This window comes from Papaver somniferum, chromosome 2 (assembly GCF_003573695.1).
Source record: "Papaver somniferum cultivar HN1 chromosome 2, ASM357369v1, whole genome shotgun sequence".
Lineage (NCBI taxonomy): Eukaryota > Viridiplantae > Streptophyta > Magnoliopsida > Ranunculales > Papaveraceae > Papaver > Papaver somniferum.
The window spans coordinates 165,999,564-166,025,542 of NC_039359.1; the positions used below are offsets into that span (position 1 = coordinate 165,999,564).

Consider the following 25,979-nt stretch of genomic DNA (forward strand, 5'->3'; position numbering starts at 1 on the left):
GTCTCAACACCTTCTTCTCTTCCCTCCCTAAGACCAACCCTTCTCCATCACTTTGTGACCGAAGCAAGCTTGGAATGACCATTTCTTGGTTTAGGCCAGGATTGTACAGGTTGATCTCTCGAATCTAAAGTACTCTCGTGCAGTGCGTTTGTTTAAGGTTTAGGATCGTTTCTCATCCACACACCCAAATTGACCCCATAAACAATTGGCCACAGTGGGAGATTAATCTCTCTGTTGCAATATCAATTTTCGATTTTCAAATTAATTTTTCAATTCCAATTTTAAGATGGTTGAGGTCAGATCCGGATCAACAACAAACCCTGATGCCACCAGCATTGAGAACGTCCTTGGTATCAACGTTCCTTCCAGTGGCATCAATTTACCGCCTGTTACCATGATCAACACCAGCGTAGCAGGAAACGTTCCCTCGGGCGCTACACCTCCGATCACCAGAGCCAGAGCCGCTTCCGTCACCCCCAATATTTCTTCAAGTGTGACGCCCCAGGTTGTCACCAGAGCCGCTTCCACTCGACCATCGGGACGAGAGACTGGAGGAACCAAAGGAGGCCTACCCCCTATAACCATTGCTGATTTGATTGAAAGACAGGAAGTTCTTGTTAAGGCTCATACGGACATGAATTCAACTCAGAAGGGGGGGCTTACTTTCCTCAAGACACTAACGGAGCGGTTACCGCAGGAACCAGCCCGACCAGAGCCAATGAGGAGCACTTTTAATACCCTTGGCTCCAGTACCTGAGCAGGGCGCACCCTTGTAGATGAAGAGGTATTCCAATTGGAAAGGAATCATCCATCCAATTTCATCACACGTGAAGATTTGGAACGACTTCTCTGAAATCGAGGAAAAGGAAACCCGGTGGACATGCACCAGCATCAACCTCCGTATCCTCCTGATGTGCAAAGAGTTTCTCTTCCGAGGGGATATTCTTCTCCTCAATTCTTCCCTTTATGATGGCACTGGTAATGCGCGTTATCATATCTCTCGATTTTTAGAATCCTTGGGTGAGCACGAATACAATCATATCTTCCGCTTGTAAGAATTTTCAAAGTCACTTACTGGAAGAGAGTACACCTAGTACAACAACATTGCACCAAACATCATATCCAACTGGTGTGAGATGGTTGCAGCTTTCTACAATAAGTATTTCTTTGTGTTTGAGCAAATCACCTTTTCAGACTTAGGAAGGATGTTCCAACGAAACAATGAACATCCAAATGATTACGTCAAAATATGCAGAATTCAGGCACTGGATTGTCATGACCCAAACATGACTGAGCAACAATTGGTGGAGTCTTGCATCAATGGCATGGTTCCCTTTTACCACGCCTTGTTGGAGAATCTACGCTTCCAGATATTCTCGGAACTGCATGAAGTCGCTAAGTGGTCGTCCACAACAGCACCAACATTGTTAAAAAGAACCAGGCCAGCCAAGAGTGAAGACGCACGCGAAACTCTAGGAAACAGACGCCTCATCAACAAGCAATATAACATTGGCCCCTCTGTAAGCGTGGTGGGTGAAGGAGGAAAAAGGAAATCTCCAGCAGCAGAACAACCACCCAAGCGTGCAACACCAGCACATCAGGCGACTCCACCTCGAAAGGCCGCGACTAAAGCTCCTGTGCAACACCAATCGAGGAGGTAATTGAACTCTTGGAAGAATGGATTCAAGATGATGCTATCAAGCTGCCTCATATCAGGTGCCCACCAACTGTGGTTGTTTGTTCACTCTCTGTTGGAGGTTGAGTGTTTGCTTCTGCATTCTAGCAAGGGAAAATGCATGGAGTAAAGTCTGTGGGTTGAACATAGGGACTGAAATTCGGAGTTCTTCCTTTAAGCCACCAATGAAACTATGCAGTAACTCGCAGTAAAGTGAGGGTGAACACTTAACAACAAGGCCTTCAAATGTTCAAATTCGTCAAAGTAAGCATCCACATTAGTCAATTGAACTAACTTATTGAATAAACCCACTATATTATCATGTGCAGGATTCTCAAAACGAGCACAAACATGATCACAAAAACACTGCCAAGAAATATGAGGTTGAGTAAGACGAAAATTGTCATACCATTTGATTGCTTTGCCATCTAAGTGAATTGATGCCATCCTTGTCTTGTGTGTATCCTGTATGTTATGCATCTGGAAGTAGTATTCACATTTTTGTAGCCAACTTTTCGGATTATCACCATTGAATCTCGGAAAATCCAGCTTGGGCATACGATGCTGTTGAAAATTATCTCTACCACCAGTTGAACCGTGAAAGTTAGATCACCCAGCTTGATTCGATATAACTCCAGTAGAATCTTGAGATCCAGTTTGGTCACATTGCAGATCTCCATTCGAAAAAAAAAATTCTAGCTGAGACTGCATCTCATGTTGTATTTCTACCTTTAATAATTGTAAATCCTCCTTAGTTGATGTTGCACTAACCTGCAGAGCAAGATTATTGACCTTTTGATGTAATGAATCGAGTTCAATTTGCTGTCGATTGTTAGTATCATTTAGATCTTTGCAAGTTGGGAGTACCACGACGAATAGGAGGGAACGGCTCTGATGCCAATTGTACTGTGCTTGTACAAATTTAAACGGAAAACAGTAACTCTGCCGTAGCATCCACTAATACTTCATTAATTTCAGCTTTACCTCAAATGGGAGTATCATTACAGCTTTTAAAGCAACCAAGGAAGGAGAAGAGAATCCTATGCTAATAGACGAATAAGGACTAAACACGCGTCCCACTAACATAGGCTCCCGACGATTCTTACTAACCAATAAGGATAGGATTATTAAGGCACACACAGAATTATTTGGGGGCACCCTGTAACTAAAAGGCACATGACATCGTGTTCCTCCTAAAAATACGGATAATGATGAAACTTATGACGAGGATATGCCTCAGTGCTTTAAGTGTAAAGGCTTTGGTCATTTTTCTAATGAGTGTCCAAATTGAAAAAAATACACTGGGAACAAAGGTCTTGCTGCAACTCTTGATGAAATGTCTGACAACTATGATTCTAATGAAGACGAAAAATCAAGTGTTGCACTTCTTTGTGAAAATATTGATTTTGATAATTGTAGTAATACATACATCAATCTTTATATTCTTTCAGAAGAAAACTCAACCAATCTGGAAGATGAAACTGACTTTTCTAATGGAAACTCTGTGAATAATGTTTCAAGTTCAACTATGTGTATAGAAGCTTGCACATTTCAGATGCCTGAGTTATATTCAAGGTTGACGTGTTCATATTGTTCACTCAAAGGTCATGAACTATCAAAGTGTTACAAGTACAAACACAAATGACATGTCAACAAACTTCAATGAAGAGCAAATCGATTAGCAAGCAAACTTAAACTTTCTCAAAAGACCGCTGAGGCATGCAAGATTTTATCTTCGTCTAAGAAGTTAGTTTCCAAGGATAAAATAAGACCATTAGAGAAGAAGGTATAGTCCAATCGTTTTGATAGACAGAGGTCGATGGATTCCTCTCAAGAGGAACATGGTGGACAGATTATTGTTCACCGCAACACAACTTGATTTTGTTGTTTTGTAGATCTTGTCTCATGTGCCTGAAAAAAAGAGACAAGGTTGTGCACCTCTCAGGCTTTAAGAAAAGTTTTTTTTTTCTTAGTTTTATTTTGATGCAAAATTGGAATTTCCTGTCTATCAATAAACGAGGGTTATTCTCGACAATTCTACTCTCTCTAGGGTTCAGAATTGTGCGTGCACGAACCTATTAAAGGTTGCATAACCCTACATTCCTTTTTCCTTCCCCGAAACTTCTTTTATCTTAAGACTACTTGTTGAGTTGAATTGTGATTTCCTCTCACAAACCCATATGCTTATGAGTACTCCAAGTATTATGTCTTCTGATGGAAAAGATGTTAATATGATTGTCAAGCCATCAATCATGAAGGAAAAAGAGAAATCTCCGTTGCCTCCAACTTTGAAAAGAAAAAAAATGAATGTGAGGAAGCCAAGAGTTGTTCCTTCAAATTCTCAGAAGTTTTCTGATGTTCTTGAAGTATTGAAGGAGACACGAAAGAAGATTCAACAGATAAAGGTTGTTGTGGTCAAGACTCTTGAGATTCAGAAGGCCCTGGTTCGACATCAGTCAAGAAGGTTTATTTATATCCTAAATTCATGAACCTTATGTCCCAGTGACTGTTGACGACAAGGAGTTCGGGGACGATAAAGAATTTCTCAAAGGTCTTAATGTCTAGTAAATCTTCTTATGAGAATTTTATTCTTGTTTTTTTAGGAAGAATAACTAGAGTTTGGAATAGCCATTATTATGATTACACATAGCTATGTCCAACGTTTTCATCTTCATGTTTTTAGGTTTATTTGTTTAAATTCTAAAAAGTTGTTTGGAAGATGATTTTTGCAGTATTGATCTTTATGGTTTTATATATTGCAAATTTGTTATGGGATATGCGTGTTTGCATCCGTGAACTATGATTGTCCCATACCTTGTCAAAAGTTAAGTCTTTCGTATGTCGATATGCATGTATTGATAAAAGAATGAATGAACTTTTGACATTACAAAAGTTTTAAGCCTATTATGTCATTATGCAAGTATTGATGGAAGATAGGATGAACTTTTGAGGATTATGTCTATTGTATGTCATTTCGCAAATAGTGATGGAAAATACAATGATTCCTTGTCTATTCCGCAGTATTTATCTTCCCTGATCCATATTTTATGTATATACTGTGCGGCTCCGTAAGTTCTCTTATGTTGAGCATTTTCGATTAAATTAATCATGGGTTTTCTTGTGGTTAATTTAATTGAGTATTTTTGGATTCAAATTCATATTCGTATGTGATTTGTTATGTCCAAAGAAATCCTTCTTTTCTTGAAAATAAGGTAGCCCTTGTTGTTCTTTTGGGAATGACATTTTATGGAGGAGAGTTCTTAATTGAACTTGTGCTTAATTGCCAAATCTTTGTGGGGAGTGCGGCTATGGAATATTATAGGTATTATCTTGTATCTTTATAAACTCCTTGATGAATGCATTTATCTTCGGCTATATGATGCCATCTAAAAAGTTGATATGTGCTTTCTTTTGGTCATGAAATGTCTCTATGGAAATTTCATTAGGATCCCACTAGTTTTCGTACCTTTGCCAATTTTATTGACAAAAATGGGGGAGAATTAATGTGTAGTTCACACTACAAATACATATGGTTTTCGGATCATTATGTAAAGGGGATTGGTTTTCATGTGAGATGGAGTATTGACTAAGGGGGAGTGATACATATCACCATAGTATTGTTGTCGAAGTTGTGATACAATTGAACTTTGATACTGTATAATAATACTATGACATTGTATAACAATGATTGAGAATTCTTGTTTTCTCATTGTTATGACTACGGATTTTCAACAACGGTGATACTAAACTTACAGCCTTTAGGATAATTGGAGTACTTGGAAGTGACGAAGATTTCGAGTAATGTTGAAGAACCAAGAAGATCAGGCATGTGGAAGAGAAGCTACAAAAGTTTAATTATCTATTTTTTTATTCCATATGTATTGATAGTTTTTGTTAGAGCATAGCTCGGTTGAACCCACCAAGCGTTGGTATGTCAAGTTTGGTTGTCATATTTTAGTGAATCAAAACTCATGTTAAGAGTCGCTTGATTATGTACTAGAGTCAACTTCGTATAGGTTAGCTTTAAAGTATTAGGATAATGAGACTTTACAAGTATTAAGAAGACTTGAAGATGTGAAGAAGCAAGGAGATACAATGATAACATCATCCTTCCACTTGAGGTTAGTGATATTTGACTTGAACTGTTTCATTCCCTAATGTATCTTTCAAGTCGTGCATATTGAAAACAAAACTGCGAAGCATGATTGAAGTCTAGATAGACATAGTATTAAGGAATACAATACTAGGTTTATTTCTTAACCATTAAACTTTGTAGATAAGACATCGCCATAATCATTTGAATGCTATTGTGATTATGTATGGGTATGAGGTGAGGACTTCATCTTAGGGAACAATGTTTACATGTGTTCTAAGGAAGTAAATTGGTATTGTTATTCATTGCATATCTTTTGAACAACCAATATGTGTGATTAGTATAACCGTTTATGACTTGTTTGTGTTCTTGGTAAAACTATTCACAAAGGACTGACTTATGTATTGGTATGACTTTTATTAGTGAAACCGATCTTAAGTAATCACCTGAGATGGTATGATTGAGTTTGTGATTTTATATCTGACCAAATCTGGGTAAAGGGGAACCGATCCTAGTAAGAGGTGCAGTACATCACAAAGGGGAATCGATCCTTGTATGAGGTGCAACAGGTTTATAGCAGAAAGGGGAACCGATCCTATGGACATGTGCAACACGTTTTTAGGCAAAGGGGAACCGATCCTATGGACATGTGCAACACATATAAGTTAGATACCATATATGTGTGGGGAACCGATCCTAGTACCTAGTCAACCGAATTTTGGAAAGCTAGTGTGACTATGCACAATACTCACATGGAAGGTAGAACCGGAACTTGTTTTGGTAGAACCGTTACACCCATGATTTGTGATTGAATGTTATTTGATCAATCACATAGTTCTTAAAAATCAGATGAACCAATTCTAAACTTGTTTGGAAGTGTGGAAAATCGGTTTCAAGGTTGTAAGTATGAAAGAGGACTTACAAAGTAAGGATGTCGACATACTTTTAACACGTGCTGTGAATGTTTATTATTGAATTGTTCAAAGTTATTCCTTAATAGCTAAGGGAAGAGAATCCCAGGATCGAAACATAAATAAGTTAAGAATCTTTTAATTAAGGTTATTAATTTCATTTTTAGGAAAATAAGAATTAGTAATGTGCATTTACTAATTAGAGATTTTCTGAGAGATTTCGATCATTATTTTTGGATGGAGCATTTCCAGGAATTATGGAAACCGAATTTGTGCTATAATGAATATCTTGAGAATATTCTCGGTTTTGAAATTCCTTAGTGTCCAAACTTCCTAGTCTATAAATACTTGAAGTTTGCATTCTAGCAAACTAATTCTTCTTAACAGCAAACTACCTCTTGTTGTGCTGCTACTGGTGAAGCCGCCTATTCGGAGAGGAGAGTAACCTAATTAGGCGAAATCTCTTACGACCGATCGTTTTAAAGTCTTCTTTGGGATTGAGAAGCTCTTTTAGTACCGTTGGTGGGAAACTAGATAATTTTGGTTTATCTTTTGTTTTGATTGATTTGATTGACTAACGGTGGTTGAACTTTGATTGCACCTAGTTTGTTTATGCTTGAGGATCTTCTCTTCTGATATAAGATTCACTCAAACTAGTTAAGAGTTTCGACATGGATCTTTAGACTGTTTGTAGTTCTAAAGACGATCTTGTGATAATCCATTGTTAATAGACTCCACTCTGTGCATGATTGATCACAAGAGATTCAAGTGATTGTGTGCAGGTGTTTATTGAAGGTCTAAGAAGATTTGAAGACAAAGAAGAGTTTTAAGATTTCTGATTTGGGGTTCATAATCTATGGTGTGCACAATACTTGTTTCGGTAAAAAGAGGATCCAATTTATAATATGTTTTACCCTTGTGATAGAATTGGATTGATTAATTGAGTAGATCGACATCAATACAATTCTTTGGATTAAGAGTGTTGATTGTAAAATCTTAACGATTACTTTGGTAATTGAACATATGATTGATCTAAGGACCTGACGAAGGAGTTTATGTTAAGAAAAACATAAAAGCCTTTGTCCGACTCATATCACTTGGTTGAAGAGAGTTGATACCAAACAGATTTGTTGTTCCTTTACTGTTTGGAATACGAACCAAAGGAATTGATCCAAGTACGTGACTTATTTATAAGTTGGAGGCGTGGGAATACAGACGGAACTAGGTAAACTATAGGTTTAGTTGCTTGGTCTCTACTATACGAAGTTAGGTGTAATTTTCTGTAGCGTCTTAATCCTAAGAGTATTCAATTCTGGGCAAGGTCCCCGGGGTTTTCAGCATTTGCGGTTTCCTCGTTAACAAAATCTTGTTGTGTCATTTACTTTTATTTTCCGCATTATAATTGTTTTATTATAATTAAAGTAAATTACACAAACGTTAATTATTATTTACTTGATAAGTGAATCCTATTGTGCTTGGTTAAGTACGAACCTTTTTATCAAGTAAACATACTTCGTTGTTGTATTGTCTCAATCTCGTATCCATAGACGATAACACGAAGTGTGAACTGATTAGTTGCGTTGTCTCGACTCAGTCCATAGACAATCACTTTCGGTGAAAGGACTTATAGGTAGGAAAAGTTTTAGATTGAGATATATTTGGGTACCCTCGTCTTTTCAATTGGTATCAGAGCAGGCAAACACGAAAAGATCTAACAATCTGTGTTTGGTGCGATCCAACCTTAAGAATTAATCTAAAGGATGGTTCAGTTAACGTATTTCAAGATAATGAGAATAAGATCTCAAGGAAACCAATGGAAATTGGTCTCGTAAGTCTTTTCGAAAATCAAAGAAAAAGTCTATGACTAATAACTTGATTGCGAATCAGGATCCTGATCAGAAAAGGATGAATCCAAAACTCAAGAAACATGTTTTGGATTCGAGTCCAATTCCTAGTGAAAAATATTCTTTTATAGAGTGTGAAAAGAGATTAGAATCACTAGCATACCCAAGCTATGAATTTCGTAAAATGTTGGTAAGGTTTTTCAAATATGTCGACACATATTCAGAGAAAGGGAAAACCATTGACAACCTAGATGATGTCATAGAACTTATTGTTAGATTAAATGTAAGAGTCTGTGAAGGAATGCGAGAAACACTAAGTCTTCAAAATAATCTGACAAATTATATGGAGCAAAAATTGGCGTTGTGCAATGAAGTTCATCAAAAGACTACTGAGTGTGAAATTCTCAATTGATCGCTAGAACATTCACAGATAAGGAATAAGATCCTTATTGAACAACTTCTTACAATAACATGTCGAGAGGTATATCTAAAGGGGTGTTTAGAAAAACATTTCCAACAAGGAATGGATACCTTAAGAGGACATATATAATCTCGTGAACTAGAGATTTTAGAGACTTGTCGAATGGCAAACCTTGATCACACGGGTTCAAGTTCAGAGAACATTCCATCCTGGGCACAAGATATAATTGAAGATATTGCATCTCGCAATTTTCCTAACCAAGAGGATGGGTTCAAAACCCAAGAAAAGGAACATGATAATGCTCCTAAGAAAAAGGAGGAAGAATCTCCTTTAAAGGTATTTGATGAGGAAGTTCTTCATCCTAATGCTTAATCGCATTAGAATGCGCATACTTACAATGCCCAATCTTCGGATATAAGGAAGCACATAGACCTGGGCAATCAGAATCTTACAAATATCTCTTATTCAATGTAGAGAGAATACACAATCTACCTTTAAGTATACTTTAATCATTCTTATGTGTAGAAAGGTTGTCTTACAGCAACTTGTGTAAAAAGGATTTGTGTAGTTGTTTGAAGTATCTCTTGATACCGATTTTGGAGATAATCTCTTTGGAGGATGTTGTGTTTCTGTAACACATTATATGCGAAAATATTTTCAAATCTTGTCAGAATTATTTATTTAAGGCTGATTTCTATGTTTGGAATGTGTTAAAGGTATTTCAAGTATATGTGCTCAACGTGTTTGAGAACTTATACAAAAGGATGTATTCTCAAACCAGATCTCAAGCAAAACTTCTGAAAGCCTCGAGTAGAATGACTTCTAAGGAAATTGTTCATCTTGATAATACCTTCAAGAAATATGGTTGTGAAAATATTGAAAATGAAAAAGAAGATGTGACTTATCTCCTTGTCCAAAACAACTTGGATGCTAAGGTTGATATCATCAATCTACGTCAAGTCCTCCTCAGTACCGTTGAAACTTATCATAGACAGGAAACATCACTAAGAACTGTTATCCGTAACCAAAAGAAACTGATTAAACTTGGAATCGGTAATAGGGAGTATGCTCGGAATATTAATCGAAAGGTTAATGCTTTAGCCTGTGAACAGAACCAAGGTACTGTGTGCAGAATCCGAGATATCAGTCGAGATGTTGTTGATGAAGATCCTGAAAAATTTGAGGAAATTGAAGATGATCTTTGAAAACACCTATCAAGAGGTTGCAAGAGTAAAATAGACATCAATTTTTGATTTCTTTCAACGATTATATTAAGTCTATTATGAATAAAACTATTATGAATAAAATTATTTGATTTATAATTTTTCTTGTGATAGTTTTCGGTTTACATAGCTTGTGCGTGAATGCTTTTATCCAAATGCTATGTATGTTTATGGGATGTTTGATTTCGGTTTTATAACATTGATATTCGATCTCATAATGTTGTGAACCCTTGTGGTTTGGGTGACTTTTTGATTTAGCAGGATTAAGTTCTAGCCCATGTTGGTAGGCTTTATCAAAGAATCATGAGGGGTTCTGGTAGAAACAATATGTGAAAAAGTCACAATATATTGAATCGGTTTTGGTTTAGCATAAAAGCATATGTGTTTCGACGGTTTTCAACTTTTGCTTGCAATTGTTAAAACCGATTTTCAACCTTTCTCTGGTAAAGGTTGGTTGTTGTTATTATTATTTTTTTACATAAGGATGACAACATGATGGTATTTCGATATCAATTCTCCCTGGACGAAGATGCAATCATATTGGAGAAGTGGATGCGAAATTTGAGGTAACGAGTTTGTTAGTTAATCGTTTTCCTGTTTAAGAAAAGCTTGAGTTTATTTCATATATATTTATTGCTTTTTCTTAACAAAATTTCGGTACAATTGATGTTTATTCCATTATATGTGTATGGATGTGTGTGTGATTCAATTGGTTCCTGTTAAGAAAAACTGTTGTTATCTTGCTTTATTGTGTGGTATCAATTGTTTAGGCTTACAAAATTTCGATGCAATTGCGGTGCTTTAATGTCTATGTTGTTTCAATTGCTTCCGGTTGAGGTGAATAATTATGCAAGTTGATTTATTTGGTTTGTATAAATTATTTATGGCTTAACGAAAGAAAAGGTTTACGGGATGAGTTGTTTAGTCCAATTTGATTCCGGATAAGAGAAACTAAGTTAATTCTGATCTTAGTTATACTTACCGAAGTGAGGTTTCGGTTATTCAAGTCTAATTGTATGCCTTAAAAAGAAATGCTAGTCAACTAACCTAGTACTTGTCTTGTTTAAAATTGAAAGGTCTAAGTTATGGATAATTAGAACATGATGAGAAAAATAGAGTTATCTTTATTTTGGTCTTATCGAATAAGCGATTGTTTTTGTACAATCGGTTTAGCAAAGGAACTAAGGTGCTTAATTGATTTTTGGTTTGCTAAACTAAAATGGAAAAATTGTTTTGGAAAATTGTGTCCTTGGTAACATATCAAAATAAAACTACTTTTAGTTTCGGTTTTGATATTGGTTATCAGAACATGGTGTGTGGAACCCTCGTGCTTAACTCTACAGGTTTCAAGTCTATTTTGAGATTTGTAAGATTCTTTTCGTGTTGTCCTTTATTTTTTCGTTTCTTTGTCATTTTGTGACAAAAAGGGGGAGAAATATATAGAGTACACAAGTGATACTGGCATTGATTTTATATTGATTGGTATCACTAAGGAAAAGAACATTGATGCTTAAACATTTATCTAAATAAAAGAGTGAAAGCACAGACTAAGGGGGAGTAACATATCATATTAAGTGGTATAAAAAGACGTGCGGATTGAAAATCTACCTATCTTCCTTAGGGGGAGTATTAGCTTTGTTATTATAATATCAACAACGACATTTTTAAGGATTGAATGTATGCAGATTACTGTACTGTTGAATTCGGGAATCAAGGGTATGTGCAATGAATTCTTGTATTTTGTTTATCCATATGATGTAAGAGTTTTATCACTAAAATTGACAAAGGGGGAGGTTGTTAGAGCATAGCTCGGTTGAACCCATCAAACATTGGTATGTCAAGTTTGGTTGTCATATTTTAGTGAATCAAAACTCATGTTAAGAGTAGCTTGATTATGTACTAGATTCAACTTCGTATAGGTTAGCTTGAAAGTATTAGGATAATGAGACTTTACAAGTATTGCGAAGACTTGAAGATGTGAAGAAGCAAGGAGCTACAACGACAACATCATCCTTCCACTTGAGGTTAGTGATAATTGACTTGAACTGTTTCATTTCCTAACGTATCTTTCAAGTCGTGCATATTGAAAACAAAACTGCAAAGCATGATTGAACTCTAGATAGACATAGTATTAAGGAATACAATACGAGGTTTATTGCTTAACCATTAAACTTTGTAGATAAGACATCACCATAATCATTTGCTATTGTGATTATGTATGGGTATGAGGTGAGGATTTCATCCTAGGGAACAATGTTTACATGTGTTCTAAGGAAGTAAATTCATGAACTTGGTTTGTTAATCGAAAAGGAAATCGCCAGGTGTTATTGGTATTGTTATTCATTGCATATCTTTTGAACAACCAATATGTGTGATTAGTATAACCGTTTATGACTTGTTTGTGTTCTTGGTAAAACTATTCACAAAGGCCTGAATTATGTATTGGTATGACTTTTATTAGTGAAACCGAGCTTAAGTAATCACCTGAGATGGTATGATCGAGTTTCTGATTTATGTCTGACAAAAATCTGGGTAAAAGGGAACCGATCCTAGTAAGAGGTGCAGTACATCACAAAGGGGAATCGATCCTTGTATGAGGTGCAGCAGGTTTATAGCAGAAAGGGGAACCGATCCTATGGACATGTGCAACACGTTTTTAGGCAAAGGGGAACCGATCCTATGGACATGCGCAGCACATATAAGTTAGATACCATATATGTGTGGGGAACTGATCCTAGTACCTAGTCAACCAAATTTTGGAAAGCTAGTGTGACTATACACAATACTCACATGGAAGGTAGAACCGAAACTTGTTTTGGTAGAACCGTTACACCCATGATTTGTGATTGAATGTTATTTGATCATAGTTCTTGAAAGTCTGATGAACCAATTCTAAACTTGTTTGGAAGTGCGGAAAATCGGTTTCAAGGTTGTAAGTATGAAAGAGGACTTACAAAGTAAGGATGTCGACTTACTTTGAACATGTGCTGCGTATGTTTATTATTTAATTGTTTAAAGTTATTCCTTAATAGCTAAGGGAAGAGAATCCCAGGATCGAAACATAAATAAGTTAAGAATCTTTTAACTAAGGTTATTAATTTCATTTTTAGGAAAATAAGAATTAATAATGTGCATTTACTAATTAGAGATTTTCTGAGAGATTTCGATCATTATTTTTGGACGAAGCATTTTCAGGAATTATGGAAACCGAATTTGTGCTTTAATGAATATCTTGAGAATATTTTCGGATTTGGAGATTCCTTGGTATCCAAACATCCTAGTCTATAAATACTTGAAGTTTGCATTCTAGGAAACTAATCCTTCGTAACAACAAACTACCTCTTGTTGTGCTGCTACTGGTGAAGTCGCCTATTCGGAGAGGAGAGTAACCTAATTACGCGAAATCTCTTACGGCCGCCCGTGTTAAAGTCATCTTTGGTATTGAGAAGCCCTATTATTACCGATGGTGGGGAACTAGATAATTGCGGTTTATCTTTTGTTTTCGATTGATTTGATTGACTAACAGTGGATGAACTTTGATTGCACCTAGTTTGTTTATGCTTGAGGATCTTCTCTTCTGATATAAGATTCACTCAAACTAGTTAAGATTTTCGACAGGGATCTTTAGACCGTTTATAGTTCTAAAGAAGATCTTGTGATAATCCATTGTTAACAGACTCCGTTCTGTGCATGATTGATTACAAAAGATTCAAATGATTGTGCGCAGGTGTTTTATTGAAGATCTAAGAAGATTTGAAGACAAAGAAGAGTTTGAAGATTTCTGATTTGGGATTCATAATCTTTGGTGTGCACAATACTTGTTTCGGTAAAAAGAGGATCCAATTAATAATCGGTTTTATCCTTGCGATAGAACTGGATTGATTAATTGAGTAGATCGGCATCAACACAATTATTTGGATTAAGAGCGTTGATTGCAAAATCTTAACGATTACTTTGGTAATTGAACATAAGATAGATCTAAGGACCTGACGTTAAGATAAACAGAAGAGCCTTTGTCTGACTCATATCACTTGGTTGAAGAGAGTTGATACCAAACAGATTTGTTGTTCCTTTACTGTTTGGAATACGAACCAAAGGAATTGATCCAAGTACGTGACTTATTTATAAGTTGGAGGCGTGGGAATACAGAAGAAACTAGGTGAACTATAGGTTTAGTTGCTTGGTCTCAACTATACGAAGTTAGGTGTAATCTTGTTTAGCGGCTTAATCCTGAGAGAATTCAATTCTGGACAAGGTCCCGGGGTTTTTCCGCATTTTCGGTTTCCTCGTTAACAAAATCTTGTTGTGTCATTTACTTTTATATTCCGCATTATAATTGTTTTATTATAATTAACGTAAATTACACAAACGTTAATTCCTATTTACTTGATAAGTGAATCGTATTGTGTTTGGCTAAGTCCTAACCTTTTTTATCAAGTAAACATACTTCGTTGTTGTATTGTCTCGATCTCGTATCCATAGACGATCACACGAAGTATGAACTTATTAGTTACATTGTCTTGACTCAGTCCATAGACAATCACTTTCGGAGAAAGGACTTATAGGTAGGAAAAGTTTTAGATTGAAGTATATTTGGGTACCCTCGTTTTGTCAGTCTTGTCACTAAAATTTACAAAGGGTGAGTTTGTTAGAGCACTTCTCGGTCGAACTCGCATGCGTTGCTATCTCAAGCATGTTTGTCAATGTTAGTGAACAAAACTATAAGTCTTGATTTCTAGTCTACTTATAGCTAAGTCTCGGACTAGGATAAAAAGCGTAGTTGAGCTCAAGACTCCATGGAGATCATCATACAAAGACGAAGAACTACTCAAGGAACTGGTGGAACTTCATCGACTAAAAGGTATATGGAGACTTGAACTTATCTATCACTCAAAAGTCTATCTACTCTATATCATATCTTGAGACAAAAGTCGTTTTGCTATATAGACTTTGATTATACACATTTGCTATTTCAAGCCGAGTTTATCTCGCTTATCTATTTCTTGAAATATGTATTGGTAAGCTTTCGCTTTGGCCAAGTTCATCTTTACTAGTGACGAAAGTCATATTAAGTTTCAATTACTTGAAAATTGCTTTGACGAAAAATAGTGTGTGAACAACAACTATATAACGTCCTCAAGAATGTTTCAATGATTGAAATGAGAGTTTAAATTATATAACCATGGTTGGATATAAGCATTGTGTGGTAACTCATACATTTATAAGTCCTTATTCCTTGAACCAAAGTATATATGCGTACTTTGCTGCTCAGGAAAACCGTAACTAGAGTCCGTGTACCCAGTTCGCGTACTGTCGGAGGTTCTCTTCCCGAGAATTTCTGCTGGAGTTTTTGAATTGAAAACAAACTTATTTCGGGTACTTAAGTCCGCGTACCAGTCCACGTACTTAAGTTGGTTATTTTCTAAAAACGATTATACGTAAACCTAAACTTATATAAACTAAGTAATGCAAGTTTGCAAACCGTGGCTATAAAGTTCATGAATCGATTCGAGTGAATCAAATCGTTTTTGCTTCGATTGTATCTTGTATAGTTCTATAAGATCTAAGCAATTGAACAACTCTCCAACTAGTTCATTTGAGTCATTTGAACTAGTTATGGTAAGGATGAATATGGTTGATATGAAAGTGCTCATATGGCTAACCATTTGGTTAACTACTGTTGAACCAACTAGATGTACATGTTTGGGTACGGTTACACAAACCTAAATAAAAGTGCATTTAATTTGTGTGTAACAAGCTAAGTTTCGATCTAACGGTTGAAAGATATTATCTTGAATCTAATCAGGTTTTCATCTAACAGTGAATATTGAATGCTTTGTTACTAAGCTAACATTGATTGCAAACCCTGATTTGAAAGACTGTATAAGGGAGAACTCTAGAAACTGGGAAACCTAATCCCCACACCTCCTGTGTGATACTAGTTTTATTAACTAGAGTCGATTCTCCTTTAACCTTAGGTTTCTACCGAGACCCTGTAGGTTAACGACTTGAAGACTTCATGGGAATTGTGAAGCCAGATCGATACTACTTTTCTTGTAGTTGTGTGATCTGATCTTGTTGTTTCTATCGTATTAAGTACAATCGTAAGATTGGCTTGAGATTGATTTCTCCGATAGGAAAGATATAAAAGAAGTCACAAACATCTTCATCTCATCGTTTGTGATTCCACAGTATCTAGTTTCGCCATCATACGATTTAGATTATTATGAGGTGATTGATAATACGGAGCTGTTCTTCGGGAATATAAGTCCGGTTTATCAATTGGTTCCTGTTCACCTTGATTTATCAAAATACGGAACAAAAACTCATAGGTATTTCTGTGGGAGACAGATTTATCTATTACCGTAGACTTTTCTGTGTGTACATATTTGTTTATTAAAGTCTTCGACTTTGGGTCGTAGCAACTCTTAGTTGTGGGTGAGATCAGTTAAGGGAATCAAGTGTGTAGTATCCTGCTGGGATCAGAGACGTAAGGAGCGCAATTGTACCTTGAATCAATATGAGATTGATTAGGGTTCAACTACAGTCCAGATCGAAGTTAGTTTGTAGTAGGATAGTGTATGTAGCGGCTTAATACAGTGTGTGTTCAATCTGGACTAGGTCTCAGGGTTTTTCTGCATTTGCGGTTTCCTCGTTAACAAAACTTATAGTGTCTGTGTTATTTCTTTTCCGCATTATATTTTGTTATATAATTGAAATATCACAGGTTGTGCGTTTGAATCAATCAATTGGGAAATCCAACCTTTGGTTATTGATTGATTGATACTTGAACACTGGTCTTTGGTATCATTCAAGTGATTTCTCTTATATTCAATTAGACTCGCAGATTTCTATTTGCTTGAGTAAGTATTGAATCGAGAAAGAGATATATAACTCCTTGATATACTTTTATTAAGATTGAGTCTGACTATCTAGTTGATTCTCTTTAAAGTATATTGGAGTTAGTCCATACAAATTGCTAAGCGAAATATTGGGTGTGGTTTTTAGACCCCCGCTTTTTCATGTGTCATCTTTATGTGGCTTTGATCATCCACAGTTGTTTCGACTTTTGGTATATGATTTAAAAGGTGACTATCCATTTTGCGGTATTTGATATCTAGTTGAAGACTTTAAACTTAGCACTTCTTGGGAGGTAACCCATGCTCATGCGACACGGTAATATCCTTCCTTAACTCCTTTTCTTCAAGTGGTAACAGTTTCTCCTTGTTCATGCTTATAATTTCATCTTTAGAACATAGAGGATAATGTTAGATTTAAGTTATGCGGTATGAGAGAAACTTTTAGTTTAAATTATGATATCCAGAGCCTAGAATTTATTTCCTATTCATGATAAAAGTAACCAATCTAAGTGGATGGAAACATCTTGGTTGTAAGAGTTGAGGAACCCATAAATAGAGTCTATTCATAAAAGGACAGAGCTTAGGTGTTAACATGGTAGTTTCACCGTATCTCGGAGTCGTCTTATTACTTTATTTTTCTTTTTTGCAACTTTTTTGTTTCTCTAAGTGATTTGGTGGGGCACCAATATCGAATTGTTATTACCGCCGGGATGAAATAGGGTGATTGAGTTACTAAAAAAAAAAAATACCAGACCTGACCAACTAGGCCAATCGAAATAATGAAAAATAATAATAAATATAAATAAATAGAAAATGAATAGAGATTATTATTATTGTTCTATAAAATCGATCGTTGGGTCCCTTGTATGTACCAGTTGAGTTGATTTAGAATTAGGATTATCGACCACTGGGTCCCTTGTATATACCAGTTGTATGGATATTATAGTTCAGACCAGTAACTCAATCCATTAGGATTCATAGGTTCATCCTTGCAGTGACCTTCAAACAGATATGGGAAACACTGTTCACTTTAGTCAACATCACAACCATCGATCTATCTCTAAAATCGATCTTCTTAATCTATTCATGTGATTTGTTTGATTCCGGATATTGATGTCCACAGTGAGACTATCTGAGTAGAGCTCTATCACTTATATATGAATCAGATTCGTATTAGGGTACTTCCTCTTGTAGTCAATCAGAGTATGTCAACTAAGCTTGTATTCAAAGAGAGGTGGGTCGTACAAGAAAAACATCCACAAGAGAAAGGATTATGTATATCCAAAAAAGACTAATATGATATACAAAACTAATACGAGGAAGGATGAATCCCCCGATAAGCTTGTATTCAATTTGGGAGGAAGTGAATGACATGTAGAGTGTGGTTCAGCCGCCATAACCATGCTGATCCGGATACTTCTGTTGGTCACTCCATGATTGCAAAGCTAAAACCTCATGAATTCGAGGAAATAAAGATGTTGACCAAAACATGCACCAAACCAAGGCAAATGCTCAACGGCTTCAAGGCAAAGGATGAGAAGAATGTTTCTCCCTTAAGTACAATTTATAGTGCACAAACAACTATGGGAAGGTAGGTCGGTTATGCAAGAATTTGAGAAGTTAGTCACCGATTACAACTACACACATCATTAAAAAATGGACGGACGGGAAACCCCTTCAAATAGTCGTTGCGCATTCGCTGATTGCACAATTGGCTCATACATGTTTAAGTGTTCTCATGATGGATTGCACTTACAAGACAAAGACATACAATATGCCACTTGTTCAACATCGTGGGACAAACATCGGACAAGGTAACATCGTGTTTTATGCAAGATGAGAAGGATTATAACTATGTTTGGGCATCGCGACAATTGCAGTTACTCTTCCGAGGTGATGATCTTCCAAGGGTCATAATAACCATAATGATGACGCATTAATGACCGCAATTTTCAAAGTTTTTCGGAATGGGAAAAGTTGTCCTTGTACATATTATGAATTCTGCACTGTCAAGAAAAATTGTCATGCAGATTTTAAACTTAAAAAGATGGAAATTAAGAAGTCAAAAAGTGAGCAACTTGAGGAAGTTCGCAAAAACCACCTATCACTGGAAGAGCAAGAAGAAGAGAGAAAAAGGATTCAAGAACAAGTGGATAAGAAACGAGAAAAAAATAATGAAAAGTGGTTGGAACTTCGAACAGACTGGGAAAGAAAACGTTTGGTCTCTTACCGAGGGTGTATATGAAAAAAAATTGAACAGTATCCAAGTGCGGTCTCGTATTGCAAGTGCGGTCCCGTATTGCCAGAATCAATGGTTGGATCAGTACAACACAAATGAGTCTATGGCATCAGAACATGTACTTCGAAACCAAAGAGACAATATATGTTGTTATTTTTGTAATATTCTCAAGGCCAATAATCACAGGAAGCCAAATTCATCACACATCTGTCATGTGACCTGAGGGAAAGGTTGGTTTCAGTTTTAGAGTTTTCAAGCCACACGACAACCACGAAAGATAAACGTCTACAGACTCAGTTTTGGGTCTTAGCGCGCTACTGCAGACCAGCACCTTTTCATACAAACAAAACTAGTTTTTCCGTTTTTAGTTTTTTTGGCTCACTTCAAATGAAGGGATGCATTCTTCCAGAAGGATGATGAAGTGGTTGATAGTGAGAACTCTCTGACCTACTCTGTGACGGCATCCTTTCGGATCCACCATACCTGTGCCAATAGCTACCCCTGCTGCTGGGATCTGACCCACTAGAAGCTTGATGGAACGGACCCCACCAGTTAGACTCTCTGTCTACTGGGACCAAAGGGAATGGAGCAAACCGATCTCGCTCCCATGCATAGAAGCGGGTCCGCAGTTGGTTCTCTGTTTCTTGGATATTCTGTCCAGATGAACCAGACGAAGAAGGAAAGACAAAAAAACCGCTGGTACGATCTGAAGATGAAGTCACTGGGCCTGCAGAAGCTGCTAAACCCCTTGGACCACTGGATCGCCTCACATGAGGCACATGCGCACGTAAGCCAATTGGGTTTGTTTGTTGCTGTTGATGAAATGCGTGGAGACCCTGAAACATCCGCTCATGGCCTCGAGAGCTGTTGTTAGGATATGGTGGAACCATTGAGGAGGCAGAAGAGCTTCCTGCTCTGGAGCCAGACCTGCAAGAATGAGTACGAACATTAGACAAGTTAAAAGTCGAGAAAGTAGCAAAGAGAGATATCGGATACCGTAACCCAATATTGAGAAGCATTAGTATAATTATTAGGCAGGTATTTTTCAAATAGATACAGAACTTACCCATTACCAAGAAGAATCGGACACACAAAAGGTCCAGGTCTTACTTGACCATCTGCATCTCCCCGGGTGGGTCTTAGCGATGTTGATGGAACAGAAGCCTGGTCAGCACTACTTCCATGACTGGTACTTGGGGTGAAAGAGGGGGGAGACTGGTGTTCCCAGCTAGGGTAGGGGACATCCACAGCCGAAAAGGCATGAGTGGTTGAGATGTCATTGAGCCCTGACAGACCATTCCAGTGATGACTGAAACTGAGCCTATCAGCAGCACTTTCATTTGAATTTAAAGATGAGTGAAATGGGTTGAAGTATGGGATATATGGGCACGAATGAGCAACTGATGATGGAGCTGTATGCTCTGCAAAGATAGGATGGTGCCCTAGTAATTCCTGATCTGCACCGAAAAAATCAAAATTAGGTTGCTAACATTTTTGGTCATTAGCCTGTGTTAGTATGGAGTCACAACAAGGTTGTATAAGAACTTACATGCATTTGATGGTGAGTCGCCTTCTCTATATATAAGAAAAAAAACGCCTAGACATCAGTAAATTCGATAGATAACATATGTAACTTTTAAAAAATGCGGCAATAAACTTTGTAAGCTGTGAAGCTATGTCTCCGTTGGTCTCAGATCAAGGTTACATTCCATACTAAGAAAATATTTTTAATCAGCCTTACAAGGAACCCCCTTGCTTGAAGATGAGCCAACGGAAAAGAAAAAGGAGCAGATCATGTTTGTAACTTCCAGACCCCAGATACAAGATTACATCTCGAGTTCATTTGCTGTGAGCCAACCCTAAAATTGTCCAAATTAATTCTTGGTATTTATAGGGGATCAACTATATCAAGCTACGGTGTTTCATCCAAAGGTATTTTCAGTTGACTACATTCAACAGTTAGGCCCACTAAAGAAATCCATGATATTATCTAGGTACACAGTGTGTAATCAAGCTTACCTAGTTTCAATAGAAACATTTGCTGAAGTTATGAAACATTATCTATAGTGGCCATGAATATGATACTAGCTCGCATTGATAACGGCCTTAAACACAGTGAGTAGTTTCACACAATGTATATCCTGTTCTTGGTCTTTCTTGTAATAATACACCAATCTAGCTAGTTCTCATGTCTATAGATAAAGCTTGGACAATATCTCAATCAATTATAATGTTCTAGTAAACGTTGAAACTAATGAGTTGATTGGTTAACAATATCATGCGTCTTATTAGCTTAGCACAACTAAAAAGTTTGGACCTAATCAGCATATATGTAGTTTGCCTGGGGTGGAACTACCGCGGCCCAAATGTATCTCGTCTCAAATTAGCTTTAGCAAGAACATAGTGAAAGTTGATTAGAACAGCACAAATATTACTTCTAAACTTCGTTGGCGCAAAGCTGTTTAACTTAAACTGTTTACTTGGTATCTGTCATTGTGCCTGACTTCTAATGTAGTTGGGGATAGTGCTATATGTTTGGTAAATAGGTAAGAAGCACTCAAAAACGTAAATAAAAATCTTAATTGAAACTTTCCAAATAAGAAAATAAAAATAAAACCACAAGGTATCTGACAAAAGATCAAGCTTACTCAAATGAAGAAGAAACCCGAGTCAATCCATTGTATGGGCACCACTGAACTCCAAACGACTGAAAGGAAACATCCACAAACCGCAAATAATTTCTTATCAGTTTAAGGTCAAAATGAAATTATTTGAAGTACTAATTCTTATGGTTAAAGTGGCAGAAAGGCTGTGAAACTGAAAGAAAATTTGTAAATAACTAGGTCCACTGAAAGCATGTTACAAAATTCATGGGATAGATGTGAGTCATGCAGGATCCATATCCACCAAACCTCATTTGACATTCCATTTCATACTACCACAACCCATCATAGTTAATTACTTAGATTCGCATTTCACCAGATCCAAGTAAAGAAAGCTAATGTTTACGATGCAGTATATCATTAGAAAAGCAATAAACAACTGCACGAGTTGTATCTCCCTTTCCATCCTTTTATCAGCAACTTCCAATCATTCACGTGTTATGCTAAGTAAACTCATATATATTGTATCATGTAATACTCTCCAAATTTTATGTATTCAATATATCATTATCGTGGAGATCATCCCAAATAAGAAAATACAATATTAAGACAGTCACGTGCAATCCCCTCAACCTATCTTGACATACATCTTCTGGACTGAGATGTTGTCTTCCATTATAGATTTGGAGTAGAAGTGAAGACAGGGCCAGATCATATAAGCCTCGGCATACTTCAGGCAGTTACTGTATGACGTCCCAGAGTATGATTCTTGTTTTAATCAATGATCAGTGAACCCCAGAATAACATAAACTAAAGAGGGATGTTCTATATACCAGAAAAACCCCTAGAGTCTTAACAGCTTCTAATTTGATCACACCAAAAGCTACAACCCAATAATTTGAGTGTTCCGTTAGTTTTCCTGGAGTCCTTGACTCCATAAAATTATTCAAAATCTGGATCATTCAGTAGACCTTGAATTTCTGTTGGATGCCGATTAAAGTAATTAAACCATCCACAGCAGTATATGTCAAAGGCTAAAATTATATGCTATAATTAACGTCAAAATTTGGGTTTAACACGGGGGTACTCGTGGTGGTAGGAAAAACAGATATTTTTTTTAGCTCTATATGAGATGTAGCTCCAATCCAGGCTTATTCTTAGATTGAGCTTGTTGCTTAGGCGTTACCATATAGTCCATCCATCAATAAGGAGTTTGAAGGGAGACTCAACCACTGATCAGGTCTGAGAAAGAGTTTGAAGGAATGCTTAATATGAGATCGGGTTGGAGCACTAACCCCTTTCTCAGAAGGAGTTTGTAGGAACCTCAACCTAAAACCAAGTCTGGTTACACACAGCATATGCCATTTCAAAATGCCACATTTTAGCACTTATGCCATTTCAAAAATAGCACATATGCCATACTATAGCTTCGGCCGCATGCATTGCATCCAATGCTATATAAAATTACAATTAGTTATATGTTGATACCATTGTGATTAACTTTTAATATGCTAAGACAATATTAAAGACTATTTATTGTCCTTCATACTTAGCATTCAACTATCTAGATGAAAGTTATGCTCTAGAAAACTTAGCCAGAAAACAGTGTCAGACAAAAACATGAAGAATCTATTTAGCAACATAGAAAATGTAGCTACAACACTGTTATGATTATTCCAGCAAATAGGTAAGAACAAACCATTTATCTTAATTTCTAACCCTCAATTATAATATAATATTTCACCAATTAGAGTACACTGTGTTAAGTTTTTTGCTTACCATTTCAGTATAACTTAGATCATAAAGATCCTCCTCTGGTACCATGTCATCCATGCTCAATTCAGGACAAGAACGATGGCCGTTGGCAAACAGCCACTGTCCTTTTTCAATTTTTCTACAGTTTGGGCATTGCATTACTCCCTTTGAATTGAAGGCCGAGCCAATGCAATCTAAAATTAAAACAATCAAGAAAACTAGAATGTGTTAGCATAAAGCTACAACATACACCTCACAAGCTTAAAAAAAAGGGGGCATCCTGAGCAAGCAATTGAAAGGTTCAACTATATTCCTAGCCCTGGGAACAATGAGTAAAAAGGTGTAAAATATCCCAATAGAGACTGGTAGAACTAATTACAAACATAACCAGGCTGGATGACATCCACAATCAATGATACAAATATAGAGATCTAAAGCTCTATTCCCTACAGGCAAAATAGTCTACAAACCAAAAGTCAGGTAAAATTCAGAAATTTACCAACAAACTAAGTAAAATTCCCAAAATGCACAAAAAAAAGCACCCAGATCTCATAAATTCACCAAAAATCCTATAATTTCGATTTTACTCACCAAGGTGAAATTCATGCCCACAATAAAGTTTAGCCCTAGATCTCTCCCCATTGTCTTCAATAACATCAAGACAAATCGAACACTGAGCATAAGATAAAGAAACCTCTACTACTGATTTTCTCCCCCCACCACCATTACCACCTTCATCATCATCTAAGCTATCAAGATCTCCCAAACCCATTAATTAAATTCAATTAAAACCCTAAATTACCATTTGGATTCTCCTGATCGTTCTAAATTCCTTTAAAATCATCAAAAAGGAAAAGGAAAAAAGACTCTTAATTCGTTCTTCTCCTAGTAACAATAATCAGATAACTCAATTACAGGATGAAAAATTAAATATCTCCAATACAATGAAACACTAGAATTTGATCGAGAAATTCGCTACGTCACAAAATGAAAATGGTTCTTTTTATCTATCTATCTATCTCCTATCAAAGACTGTTGTTTCCGAAAATTACTTTAGTTGTCTTGAAACAAAGAATCTATTTGTATGAAATCTAATGGTTATTATTTTATTAGATTAGATTATACTTTGACGGTGAAATTCAAGATGCGATATCAGATTTTGATGGTGTAGTTTTTTATTACAAGTAGAAGGAGAAAAAGTTTGCTCACGCGGCACGGGAGCAACATCTGAGCAAGCAGCTTTTTGACCGTTTATAAGGAAGAAGATGTAATGTCATCTAACTGTGGTGAAGTCCGGAGTAAGAAAACTCAAGCTTCCAATTCATATCATTTATCTACTAAGGCCTGTTCCTATGCACATGCTAATCATCACCTCTTTTTTTTTTCTCAATAAGAAAACAGACTAGCTGTCATAACTCAAAGATACATGATGACTTTCATTTGGGCTAGTATTAGCATCAAGCCAAACAACCTCATTGTGATACATAACAGTATTGTTTGCTAATTACCGAGATATCAAAAGACTGAAGACTAGCTAATAATTGTTGGAGGTTAGGCCCTTTTCAGTTGAAGTTTTTTAAATATCTAGGCTGAATAGAGAGTTTAGCTAATTTAATTGCCGATAAGTTTCGACGTTGTTAAGTTGTCTAGGACAATATCAATAGCTTCAAAACTTTCTCCCTGCATCTAGTGGAATCCTAAGTGGTATCTACCTTGAACTTCTTTTCGATAGCCTTCCTTAATTGCTTGTAGAGTTGCTTCATCTTGAGCTTCAAAATCTATATTGGATTTGCGCAGCTCCTTCCCCATTCCAGAGCTAGATTTGCTCCTCTTGTTGCCCTGTCTGTTAGAGCACTGCTCGGTCTAACTCGCAAGTGTTGCTATCTCAAGCTTGTTTTTCAAGTTTAGTTGATCAAAACTATATACTTGATTTCTAATCTACTTATAGCTATGTCTCAGACTAAGATAGAAATGTGTAGTTGAGCTTTAGACTTCACGGCGTTCACCAATTGAAGAAGAAGATCTACTGAAGAGCTTGGAGGAACTTCATCAATAAAAGGTATGTGGAGAGTAAAACTTATCTATCACTCAGAAGTTTATTCTATTTTACCTTCTAAAGAGACTAGGTCGTATAGCTATGTAGACTTTTACACTATACACATTTGATATTTCGAGACGAGTTTATCTATTTCTCGAAATATGTGTTGGAAGCTTTTAGATTTATCTAAGTTCATCGTATACTTGATGAGTTTAGTTGGACACAATTTATTTGTTGGAAACTAAATATTAATTCAAAGATGATCATGTGAAAATTACCTCGAACATCTTACATGATTTGTGTGAGATAGTAATTTG

The 25,979-nt window shown here is 36.4% G+C and overlaps 1 protein-coding gene across 1 annotated transcript; it reads right to left on the reverse strand.

Moving 5' to 3' along the window:
* Positions 1–19,362: 19,362 nt before the first annotated feature.
* Positions 19,363–24,678, reverse strand: LOC113349681 (E3 ubiquitin-protein ligase RFI2-like). The gene is made up of 6 exons (XM_026593698.1): positions 24,216–24,678; positions 23,649–23,818; positions 21,915–21,973; positions 20,816–20,841; positions 20,333–20,723; positions 19,363–20,193 (listed from the first exon to the last, which is right to left on the reverse strand). The coding sequence occupies exons 1-6, from the start codon at positions 24,394–24,396 to the stop codon at positions 19,650–19,652; spliced, it is 1,371 nt and encodes a 456-aa protein (XP_026449483.1). The 5' UTR covers positions 24,397–24,678; the 3' UTR covers positions 19,363–19,649.
* Between the last annotated feature and the right edge of the window lie 1,301 nt (positions 24,679–25,979).

Bases quoted from the DNA above. Each gene is read 5' to 3' on its own strand.
- LOC113349681 (XM_026593698.1), bottom strand. From the start codon at position 24,396: ATGGGTTTGGGAGATCTTGATAGCTTAGATGATGATGAAGGTGGTAAT. The intron at 23,819-24,215 runs GTGAGTAAAATC...TTTTAATTTTAG, and splicing joins TGGGCATGAATTTCACCTTG to ATTGCATTGGCTCGGCCTTC. The intron at 21,974-23,648 runs GTAAGCAAAAAA...GTTTCCTTTCAG, and splicing joins ATCTAAGTTATACTGAAATG to TCGTTTGGAGTTCAGTGGTG.